Source organism: Juglans regia, chromosome 15, assembly GCF_001411555.2.
Source record: "Juglans regia cultivar Chandler chromosome 15, Walnut 2.0, whole genome shotgun sequence".
Classification (NCBI taxonomy): domain Eukaryota; kingdom Viridiplantae; phylum Streptophyta; class Magnoliopsida; order Fagales; family Juglandaceae; genus Juglans; species Juglans regia.
Window position 1 is genome coordinate 4,371,810 of NC_049915.1, and position 12,686 is coordinate 4,384,495.

A 12,686-nucleotide genomic window follows, 5' to 3' on the forward strand; every position below is an offset into this window, starting at 1 on the left:
ATTAAATTGCTTCAATTTATATATTTATTTTTATAAAATTTATTAAATATTTAATGCTATTAAAAACTCAATTTTTTTATATGACTCATATTTTTATAAAAAATTTGTATAAAATTTATTTGTACTGGACATTAATATTTTCTAAAAAAAAATAAAAACTAAGAAGAGAATTTATGTTTTGAATAAATTTTTTCCTCTTTAGTTTTCAAAATAATGATAGCTGTTTGATCATTCTGGTCAAAGTCAGAGAGAAGCCCAGTCCTGAATGAGAAAAAATAGATTTTTATTCTTATTTTTATTTTTTTACTTTTTTTGGAATTTCAATCAGAAAGCAAACAAACCTTTATTGGGACTCATCAACCGTCTTACACTGCAGTTGATGGGACCTGAACAGTGATCACAGCCCTTTAAAATCTGTAAGAAACATTGATGATGTTTCTTTTCTTGCTCCCTCTCTCACACATAATTTCAGCCATGTGTGAGTAGGCAAAACGTGGGGCCCGGGAGGAGTGAGAGGGTCCCACGTGGATCTTCTTCTTTCCAGCTAGCTTGGTGGAGGACCTCTCAGAAATGTGGGTCCCAATCGAATCATCATCACTTGTCTCCTAATTATAGCATATCTTGTTCTTAGGAAGAATTTTTCATTATTGGTTGTAGTTACTAGAGAGGGCTGTGTAACATTATTACCCTGGAGGAGTTGACTTTTAGCCATTTCTTTTGCAGTTCTTTTCCCCCTTTTTTAATAATTTTGTTTAATGTTATATTTAGATGTTGAGTTAAATTAAAATGAATTAAATTTTTTTATTAATATATAATAGTAAATTAAGATAGTAGAATAAGTTTTGTGGAACTGATTTAAGATGAGTTCAGATTTGTTTGAATATTAAAATGAATTTAGATATATTTATAAGAATTTGAAAAAGGTTGTGAGTCTCGTGTGTACAGATGTGTTGGATTGAAAAAAATTATGGGTTCCACATATAAAGAGATTTTGAGTTAAGATGAGTTTAGTGATTTGAGAATTGAGTGTTTGAATGTTAGACTCAGCTTAAAATTAGACTAAACTAGATTAATCTCAGTAAAATTTAACAACGAAACGGGGCCTAAGAGAATTGTGACTTTACAAAAATAATCTCATAAACTGACATGATTTTATATGATATGTTAAATTTTCATTAGAAAATCATTTACTTTTTTTTTTAAATCTTTAGTAACAATGTTATTGAAGTTGAGAAGTGTAAAAATTCAGGAGATACTGATTGAACCATAAAACAATGATTCAAGGAATATGCCAAGGGTATCGTTTTCTATAGAATTTTGCATTGAACTAAAAACTATGGAAGCCAACCTGTGCTGAGGTGCTTGCATATGAATCAAGTAAAAGACATTTTGAACACAAGCAAAACCCTATTCCTTGGGACATTTGCAAGGGTAAAGACAATGGGACACAAACAAAATCCTTGACCTACCGCATGTAAGGTGAGACAACTCACTGTTTCGATGCTTGATTTTCCCACAAAAAGAAAATCACTCATTCACTGCACTACTACAATTACTAGACATGTTTCGCCAGCCATCTGATCATTACCCAGCCCAATTCAATTCCTTCGTTAACGTGGAAAGAAAAAAAAAATGATATTTACAATTTAAGTTAAGTAAATTTTGCGTATTTTTTTTTAAATATATAAATATAAGATTTAAAAAGAATGTGCAAGACTTATACATTCTAAAACTATTTAAAAAGAGTCGTATTATATATAAGTTTCACACTCTAAAATATGAGAACAAACGAATAAAATTACATATTTTTAAATGATGCGTAGAAAAGAAATGATGTGATGGTTGCCATCTAAGATTACTATTTTTCTTTTCCAGATAGATTTACAGAAGATACAGAGCAAAAATTAATCCTACAGGCCCACAATTTTAACACATCCTAGTATTGAAAATTTCATGTTTTTTTTTTTTTTTTTTTTAACCTTTGATTCAATACACTGTCAAAGTAGCAGTTCATAATAATGGAAAAAATATCAAGTTTTGATACCAAATTGTGTTAATAAAGTTGTGATTGAGTTGTTTCTCTATATTTTTCTTTACTTTACAATATAACGTATAAACTATCAATTTGATATATATTCCAGAAATAATATAGTCGCTCAAACTATTAAAACTGTAGTATACCCATTCCTTAAAAAAGAAAATGACATTAACACCCTTGATTAAAGAAAAAATTGCCTTTTTTTGATAATTTTAAGGGACAATATTGTCTTTTCAAGATAAAAAAATGAGATATGTTTTAATTTCTTGATAGTATGAAAGTGATTGATGATGGCTTGAGGATGGTTTGTGTAATTTTGCCTCAAATCTTTCTATGTTCAAATATCACTTGAGAAGGAGATTGGGATCGATCGATGAACATGTGTTGGGAATGTTGTAGCAGTTGACTAGGATAGGTTTGGGAGGTGAGATGAGAATTTTGTGTTTTGTTTTGAAGTTTAAAATATTAAGTTTTAATATTATTATTGTTTTGGGATTTGAAAAAGGTGTATTGAGATTTGAAAAAGTTGAATTGTTTATTATATTTTGTATGGAGATTTGAAAAATGTGTAATGATGAGATGAGATGAGATGAGAATTTTGTGTTTTGATTTTGGCCCCAAACCTGCCCTTGAGATGCCTATAGAGTCATACCACTATGGCAACCGGCTATTGCATTTGATTCTTTGATTCAGAGATGATGATTTGATTAGAGTAATACTACCTATAGTCATACTGTGTGAAAATCTCGTGCACTATTTTTGAAAAAAAAAAAATATCTGGTTTATCTAATTTTCTTAAAACGAATACACGAAATTTATATATCCTAAAATTATAAAAATCATATTTTTCGTGACTATAATGTCGTTATCACAATCATTATTGACAGCTTATGTTTTTTTGTTTTTGTAATTGTCACTATTTGCTCTACAGATTAACAAAATCCCAGCAGGATTTGACCATTATTATATCAAGTCCCACAAAACAAAAGGGCTTCCTCGGTTGGAAAATTGAAAAACTCGAGCATAATAGCAATAATTAGCTACTCGTGGCTGGCATTTTGTGTTCTAACAGGACATGCATTGACCAGTAAAAATCAACCTACGAAAATGGAAGATGTGTCTGTCTGTCTGTCTTCGAAACTCCTCACAATTTTTTATTTTGGACATTTTCATTGTGAGGAATGACACTTTCCCACCGTTATGACTTATCAAAGCCTAGGAGGAGGAGTCCCTACTGGACAGCAAGCACAGCATCACAACCCCAGCTGCGCTTGACTCTCTTGACTTTGCATTAGTTCCCCCCTCACCTACTCTTTCAGAATTTCTGATTGTCTGGGTCCCATCCAATAGCTTTGATGATTTCTAGCTAAATCAGATATCACAGCTGTGTCGAAATCGTGACTTTTCAATTCCTTTTGAGAGATTATATTTTCGACCGGTAGTGTTTGTCACTACTGGATGTGGCTGATATTCACAGGACAGACAACAAGACAAAGCTCACATGAGCACAGGGATATGGGACGCCAAGAGGCAAATACCATCTTGGGTTTGGAGTCCCTAGAGTGAACATCATTGTTGACAGCATAGTAACTCATGCATATGGTATCAATGTAACTAGATAACCACTCTATTCTCTAATTAAGCTTCACAACAATGAGATATTATTTACCTAAGTGAGCAATAAAATAATATTTTTATTTATTTATTTTTTTCTGTCTTATTTTTTTTGTCAGAACCTCTCTTCAAACCTACTCTTATAGAATAAACCCCGGTTCCGTATACTGTACTCTCGAAAGTTTCCCAATACAAAACTAGTTAAATCGTTGAATTTTCACTAGAAAGTGTGACCCTAAAGGATTGTTTACACTCATGAAATGTTGAACCTTAGACATTGAAGGGAGTGATATCCCAAGACTAAGGTCTTTACCACTTGGGCCAACCCCTTGGGGTTATGTAAAATTCTTAAGGTCATCGCCCAAACAAAAGGTTTGGGGGGTGGGGGGGGAAGGGTGGAGAGAGACTTGATTTCAAACAAGATTTGGGGGCATTTGGTTCTGATAGTTATTTAAGTAACAATCAAGGCAACTACTTAACAAGACGGGTCCTTAGGACTCAATAGAAAAAGCTTACCAACAAGCGAAGTGCGAAACCAAATAGAGATGCAAGTCAACAAAAACAGCCAACTTCAATCATTTCCTGTCTTCATGTGTAAACAAACTTTAAGTCCCGGTCAAGGATTATCTACCGCATTGACAATTTGCAGATCTAGGCTATATGTATAGTCACTGAAACCAAAATGCATGTTCTCTTGCCACATAAGGGAAACAAAACGAAAAACAAAATGGACATATCATGACCATCTCTAGTGATATTAAAACTTGTAAGCCTTTGGGCTAACTAATATCAACCGCTACCACGTTTGAAATGTTCTCGAATGAACCTTTCTGCATGGGATGGGTACTTATCTCGAATGTATGCTCGAAGGCACTTTTGATATGAGAAGTCTATCCATCCGCCATCAGTTCTAACGACAAAGAGGCATCTTGACCGTTTAAATTGGGGATGCCGATCAACCTTTATAAAGACATATTAAATAACAGGTTAGTATGTTTAGATGAGGTCAAAAGCAGATAACTATTCAATATCAAATGCAACATTGGCAACTGTTTAGATGAGGACTAAAAAAATGATAACTATTCTTCTTGACAGAGGAAATAGGGGTAAAAAAATTGACACCAATCAAAGGCAATATACACTGATCTACACAAAAACTATGTGTTGGCCAAACATCCAGCAGATCCCTGGAGCAAAATGTGCACAAGGTAAAAACCAACAAGAGACCATAAGACAGAATGTATCCATCATTTATTGTCTCCGCTGTTCATTTACAGTGAAAGCGACATAAATAAAAACAAATTAGCTGTGAGGGTTCAAAGTAAACTGGGAGATAGACCAAAGAGCTTACCTGTTGCTCAGTTATTCATATGGACTGGGAATACCATACAGTTCATTAAACATTTAAGACCATTTTCACTTTAATGATGTTATGACAACCCAAATTGAGTATAGAAAGGATAATGAATGAGATTTCACATTGCCCAAAAGGGAGAAGTACTTGTGCCAGAACTTTATAATTGTTCAACAAGCTAGGCACCTCGTCTTTAATTGTGTTGCATCCTTATTTTGTTCATATTCAATCTGGAACCACTTGCTCCAGAAAATTAAATAGAGTGATCCGGCCTCAATTCCTCATCAAAAGATGGCTGGTGGATCTGTCAAGGTTTCAAAGCTAAACTTCGTCTATGTTTGACCAGTCGGTCTCATAGTGAGGCATGATTATCTATAATGATTCCAATGGGCTTCAATTGTTTCCTTAAAGATTCCTTCTGAAGTACAAGCCTGGATGCGTTTTGGGCTCTACTTGGTTTGTTATGGATGTGTTGACATTGCTAAATATACAAGTCATTTCCACAACAAAATCTGATCACAGAATTTTAGAGAAATCGAATGTAAAATTACAAATACAGAAATGGAAACGTAGACTGCTTGAAATAGTAATAGAAAACCATAATTCATTTAACTATACCAGGAAAGAACCCCAAACTTGTTTGAAACCATGTTCAATAAGACTGCTTTGGCAGCCATTGACACACAATATATCAAAGAGGTGCAACAGTGTGCAAGCATAAGCACCTAATTCTTGGCTTCCAGCCTCTAGTGACTTTTGTGGCTAATAACTTTTGTTGTAACTCTTGTCCATGCATATGCAACTGGACACTGATGATTAAAGCAGCAACCTAGAGAATTACCAAAAAAAAATTGTTGCTTCAAAACTGTTATGACTCATGAGCCTGTTCTCAAGGAACATCACTTCTACCTCAAGCCTTTAATGGATCAGCACAAGTCTAAAGGAGCAAAAGATGGTGATCTACAAATCAAACGAGTGAAAAACTTCAAAAAGTCGACTATAATTTCTCAGTGGGGGAAAAGTAATAAATGGCCATGTTAACATTTGGAGCAGTTTGGCTGAATTGATTAGAAAAGCCTACCATTTTCACTGCCTCTTTCCCCCCATCCCCCGGCATTTTTCTTTCTAAAGTAAATTCTTAACACAGAACTGAGGACAAAATAAATGGATGAAACCCAAATACCAATTTAATATTCAACGGCTCTTGCCAGAAACCTCATATTTGACTTGCAAAGGTATGCATTTTGTAGTTTGAATATCCATAAGATGGTTACAAAGAAAGCATTATGAAGCTATGCATATCCTTGATTAATTTAAATTGGGATTGGCTCTATAGATCCTCCCCAACTAATGAGGGCAGCCCACATGATTTGTTTCTGCCATTCTATCCAATCAATATAAGCACAGTACAGTACAGAAAACAATTAGATTTTCTAACATGAAAAATTCTTCGACCCAATAATTGAATAAACAAAAGCAGGTCACAGAGATTAGGAACTTTAAGAAGGGGATCTGAGAAAGCCACCTGAGAATGATACTAACTGGATCAGAGAGCATCATCATCAGAATATTGTTTGACATCCGTTACTAAATATTAGCTGGTTAACCTTAAAAATTATATGACATATTATGCAAATTAAAGCTTACCATTATAGAATCAAGTCCACATCCAATTTTATCTTCAGAATGTGGATGATAAGCAAGAAGCTTCTCTAACACAGCTTTCTCATCTTCGACTGTTAGACGTTCCCCATCTACGTACCTAGCAATGGAAAAATCAGTCAAAAAGAGAAGAGCTTTAGGGTCCAAGCAAATCGCATAAACAGACTAAGCAATTAAATTCACACCACATTTTACAAAAGATAGAAAATTCGCATTAGGCAAAGATAATAGACAGAACAAAAGCACCACTATTGTACTGTGTCCAGCATTAGTTATGTTCTGCAGGCTTGACTAAGTTGACTTGCATACATGTATGCATTTTGTATTACCATCATGCGATCAAAGCTTTATCATGCTTATACATGGTCTTCAAATTGAGAACTGAGAAGAAAAAAAAAGGCTTGCCAATTGGTAATTATGTATCCTTATTGGTAAGAAGGGTGAAGCTATAGGGCAGAACTACCTTAGGGCCAAGGTGCGCCATCAAACCTCCCTTGTTTTGAATAAGCTCCTTCCAATACACCCAGAAAACAAGGTTTTGAGGATAAACTGCAAAGAGTTTCATGTTGCACAACCCCATGTCAAAACCTCCAACACTATGTCTAAAAGTGATTGAGAGCCATTATTTCGTGGTTCTAAATATAGGATAGCCTGTAATTGAAACAAGGGCAGACCAACAAGGTCCAAAATTGAATAAGATACAGAATTTTCAGGGTTTTTTCTTGGGCGTGTTTTGGGGGTGGGAAGAGGAGTGCACAATAATTTATCAGAATCTCTTATTTACAAAGGCAAAATGAAGAGATTCTTTTCATCATGGAAGCCTAATGTGACCCAGTTGTACCAAGAGAATCCTTCGTGATTGCTCTGCTTTGGTGCAGGGACATATAAGTTAAAGACAGCTGTGCTCTTGCAATTACGTCATACGTCAAACCTGAATCAATGGCCTACTTTTTAAAATAATGGAGTGGGGGAGCACGTTGTGGTACTGCCCCACAGCAATAGCCTATTAGTTACTTGCCAATAAAACCAGACTATCATTCAACTCGATTTTGGTACCTAATGAGGAGATGCATGAATGAACTGAACAATGTGGCAAAAGAAAGACTACAAATATCATTGAATTTTTTTTTTTTTATAAGTAATAATATTATATATATATCAATAGAAGTAACCAAGTACACTGGACGTATACAAGAAAACACATAGCCCATACAAGAGAGTCCCTAATGACCCAAAAAGCTAATGAAACCTACCCAAAATACACCAAGCCCGAATTGGAATGTAACACACCTCCCCAACCCCAGCCCATTGTTTTCGTAAAACTACTATTCTACCCGAACATCCCACTACAAGAACGTCTTCACAATGCCCTCCCTTTAGTCTTCCCTCGACTTGAGCTACCTCTCTTAGCATCGTAGTTGATTGTCCATGAAAGACGCTTTAACTCCCTGCATTTCTTAAAATTTGATTTGGTTTCAAGCGCATCACTCACATCAATCGCAGTGAGTAGTGCTTTAAATTGGTCTTCATATTCTTCATGTTCTCCATATGAAAGCCCTAAGATTTGCTGAAACCCGTTAACTCTATTCAGAACTCGATCCGATGGTGAACTCGTTATATCGTTTATTGGAGGAAGAGAAACCAGGGGAACGACATTATCCCCGTACCCAACTGCACTCCCGACTCTAAACCTTCCCCCACACGAGGCACCAATGACAAATCGATAATTTCCTTCCCGCCATATGGTCGCTCAACATCTATATGGTTGTTGTCCATTGTTTCTGTCACCATTACAGGTTCCTCCCCTCCATCAATTGCTCCTTCAGGAATATAACAGGTAGGGGAAGCACTACCTTCTGTTACCCCATTTGCATCTTCTAAAAGAGGCTCGACCGTTTCTTCCAAAGTACTCGAGACCCTGGAGGGACCCCCGTCTTCAACTAAAAATGAACCCTAGATAGAAGTATCAACCCCATCTGCATCTGGTGCTTGAGACCCTACAACTCCCTTAGGAGACATAGTGACACTGACATGTACAAAGATGCCAGCGTCCAACGACCCTATTTGTGACGGTGTTGAAACGCCCTTTGCCGGCACACTTGTGGCCTTCAAACCCGAAGGATCTACCCCCCGCCCTCCCTCATCCATTCTTAACCCACCACCAAAACCTACGACTAGGTCCAGCCCCTTATCCACTTTAATCATCAAATATCTCACATACTTCATAACTCCCTTCAATTAAGTTTTGACATCTCACAAAACCCCCTCCACCTCTCCCAATGTCACCTAACGACCTTAGTCTCCTACAAGTACCTTACCCTTTCCTTCTGCCGCTAAGCTGATCTCGGTCGGACTACCCGCCAGTGACCTCAACATCGCAGCGTACGAAGCACCTTTGACTGAGGAAGGCCTTCCCATTGTTTTTCCATCAATGAACTCCCCACTTCAAATAGTGGCTTTGGACTTTGTAACACTTCGAATCAGAAAACCTTTCCATCCAATGCCATTTACGCCCTCTGGAATCACCAACAAACCTTTCCTCCTTCCATTCCGAAATTCTGATAGTTGCAGAAAGCTGCCCCTTGCGTTAACATGTTGTTGAATGATAAAAACTCCATTACCCATCCTTAGCTCTCTGAAGAAACCTTCATGACAGCTAAGTTCTAAACAATCCTCAATTCCCTTAACCACCCAAGAAGCTGTCATCTCCCCCAGACACATGAACTTAGCTATCCTTTTGCTACGTTTAGAAATACGGAAACTATTCCCTCCCTTTTTTTATTCCACTTTCAACCACCTCCCGCCTTCCAACTAAGATGAATCCACATCGCGTGTCGTCGTCATCGTCATCGTCAAATCCCACTGCAAATTTGTGCCCACTACTCCCTACTGCTCCCGCTTCATCCTCTTAAGGTAAAAGGCAGATATGTGCCCATAGAATGGACTCCCGGTCGCCGGAGTTCGTCAAGTCGCAGAGCCCTTATTGTGTTAACGGAAAAAATAGAAGCAAACTTAGGTTGAAGGACGCAGGCAAAGGCTCAGGTCGACCTCGAAAGAACCAGGTTTGTGCCGACTAAATGCACCTCAAAAATCCAGGTTGCCGGAGGGGAATAGACGTCAAAGGGCCATCAAAAGAGTCGCCGAAGCCCGTTGACCTTGTCTAGGCCGGTGGTGAGAAGTCACTCGCTGGTGTTCGAGGGCGCGACGTCGAAGGGCTCCGAGAAAGAAGAATTCTTGAGAAAAATCCAGTTCGCCGAAGCCAGGACCTACACCGGACAGCTCTCAACACAGTCGCCAGGGCATGTCGACCTTGTCTGGGCCGGTGGTGAGGTGTCACTCACTAATGGTCGACGTCGTCTCCGAGAACGACAGAGAGAAAACTTATGAAAGAAACCAGGTCACTGGGGCCAGGACCTATGCCGGACGACCCTCAGCAAGGTTGCCGGAGTCCGTCGACCTTGTCTATGCCGGTGGTGAGGGGTTGGTTGCACGATGGTGGCTGTTCTTCTCTCTCCGTAGGGTTTACTCACAATATCATTGAAAACAAATCTGACAAGATACTCACAAGATCAAAGATAGAAGTTGTTTTCTTTTCTCTTGTAAAAGGTTTCAAATCTCAATCCACTCTACATTAGAAATTCAAGTGCTTTTTTTTCTAGAGGTATGAAGTCCAAGAAAGTTAATATTTAAAGTTTATATAGCATCTATATTCCTCGGTAGATTATACTAATATACATGTACATGTGTATGGCTAGGGATGAAGTTACACCGAAAGTAAATTTTGGTTAATTTCATTGGCTAAGCATCCATCAAGCCTACCGTGAAATTCCACATTTTTTTTTGGTACCCATCATGTTTGTATCGGGACGAATAGAGATTACAACCATCATATTGCTCAACTGTTCAAAAATTTTGGATTTTTTATGTACTTTGAACAACAACGAATCCATGAACAGATAGATATGAAATTTGGTGTGATCTATAAACATGAAGAGAAACATGTGATCTAACAATGGGATGGACACAGTATTAATGTAATGCAAAAGTGACTTAGTTTTAACAAAGATTAGGCCCGGCGGAACTCAACCTAACCATATGCATATTTTTATGCGTGTGCGTGCTTGTGTATAGACCATCAGAACAGTCCTTTCAATTTTACTAAGAGTTTACAAGATCATGACTGACAACCCAGCAACCAAGTTTATTAGAGACTCTCTTCCAGTACCAAGGCAATACAAGTCCAAGTTCTGCCCCTACCCAAATACAAGGAGAATTAGTTATACAAAGTTCAAACGAAAAGTAGAAAGGAAAATAGCAGCATAACCTCAAGGCTTCGTTTACTAGCCGTAAAGCAGGATATAACATAAAGGAAAAAACATAACTTGAAGCCCATATCACTAATCACTTATCTCAAAGCTAAGCAACGAAATCGAAGTCAAGTAAATTATTGGGCAGTATCATTTTCTAACTTGGCAGAAGCCTTAATTTCATTCCTTCCCCGACCTTTTCCCACAACGTAACTCAACGTTTCCGAAGTTCCAGGAGTATCTGCGCGCAGAGAGAGACAAACCTGCCGGAGTGGAGAATCTCTTTGGTTAGCGAAGTGATGGGCTCGATGTCTTTGAGAATCTCGGCCTCTTTATCTTTCCAGCGGTAGTCAGGGTCGTCCCACCGAGGGTACTTCGGAGGGTCTCCGGCGCTCCAAGCTGGGGTTGATTTGTCCGTAGAGGATAAACTCTCGTCGGCCCCACTCGGCTCTGCGGCGGTGCACCAGGGACGGCGCGGCGTCGAGAAGATACCGGCGGCGGCACTGTACTGGTGTTGGTGGAGTCGGAGGCGGAGGAGTGGAAGACCTCTGAGAAGCAGAGGAGCGGCCATGGAGATGGGAGTGGGATTAGGATTGGCGGAGCTCGTTATCGATCATAGGGTGATAGTGAGCGACTCACTTTGTCTGGAGATCCGGGGCGGAGGTAAGACCGAGAAGAGATGAGTATTAGCGAGACGGCGTCGTTTGCATTCCGAAGGTGTTTATCATTCTTGGGTCTGATTTGTTTTTTCATAATAATGTTATCTCATTTTATTTTAATTATATTAAATAATATGTGACATATTTATAATATTAAATAATAAATAAATATATAATAAATAATTATTTAATAGTTATAAATGTGTTACATTTTATTTAATAAGATAAAAGTAAAATAGTAATATAATATATTTTCTTATCTCATTTAATCATTATAATTTTTTTAAACTCTTAAAAAAATAAAAAAAAATAATTCAATTTTTTCAAATTATATAACAAAATTAATATTAAAAATTAATATTTTAATAATATTTTATTCAAATTTCATAACATCTTATTTGTGTAATGAAACGAGACCTTATTATTATTATTATTGTTATTATTATTATTATTAGATAGACATTTGGTAAACAAAATAATCTTCTAAAAAAATACTTATGAATGAGATGACACGATACATTAGATAAAAAAATATATTTTATTATATAATAGATGCGACGTAATATTAAGATGTGTCAATTTATAAAAGTAAAATTCTGAAGATTTAACACTTTTTTTTTATTATATTAGAGAAAGTCTACATTTTTTTTTTTGAGGGAATAAGACTTTTCATTCAAATTAATGAGACAAAAACATAGGGAAAACCCTCCAAAGTAATTCTCTCCTCAGAGAGTTTTAAACCATCATTTGCAAGATTATGAGCAACACAGTTGCTAAATCTATTAACATAATGGACAGACCACGTTTGCATTTTCTTCAACAACTCCTTGGCATCTTTAATGATCATCCCAGCTGAGTTCCAACTGTCAGTGCTGCCATTGATTTCCTGAACCACCTGTTTTGCATCTCCTTCAAGCATAATGTGATTTAAGCCCAGTTGTTGACAAAAGAAGATCGCTTTTAAAGTTGCAATGGACTCAACCAAATGTGCATCAGGGAAAGAATCCCTTTGTGAACTTAATGTAGCCAAAACCTTCCCTCTCCAATCTCGG

The 12,686-nt window shown here is 37.0% G+C and overlaps 1 protein-coding gene across 1 annotated transcript; it reads right to left on the reverse strand.

Moving 5' to 3' along the window:
• Positions 1 to 4,204: 4,204 nt before the first annotated feature.
• Positions 4,205 to 11,672, reverse strand: LOC108990402 (protein DCL homolog, chloroplastic-like). Its single transcript, XM_018964362.2, has 3 exons — positions 11,239 to 11,672; positions 6,654 to 6,768; positions 4,205 to 4,612 (listed from the first exon to the last, which is right to left on the reverse strand). The coding sequence occupies exons 1-3, from the start codon at positions 11,544 to 11,546 to the stop codon at positions 4,442 to 4,444; spliced, it is 594 nt and encodes a 197-aa protein (XP_018819907.1). The 5' UTR covers positions 11,547 to 11,672; the 3' UTR covers positions 4,205 to 4,441.
• Between the last annotated feature and the right edge of the window lie 1,014 nt (positions 11,673 to 12,686).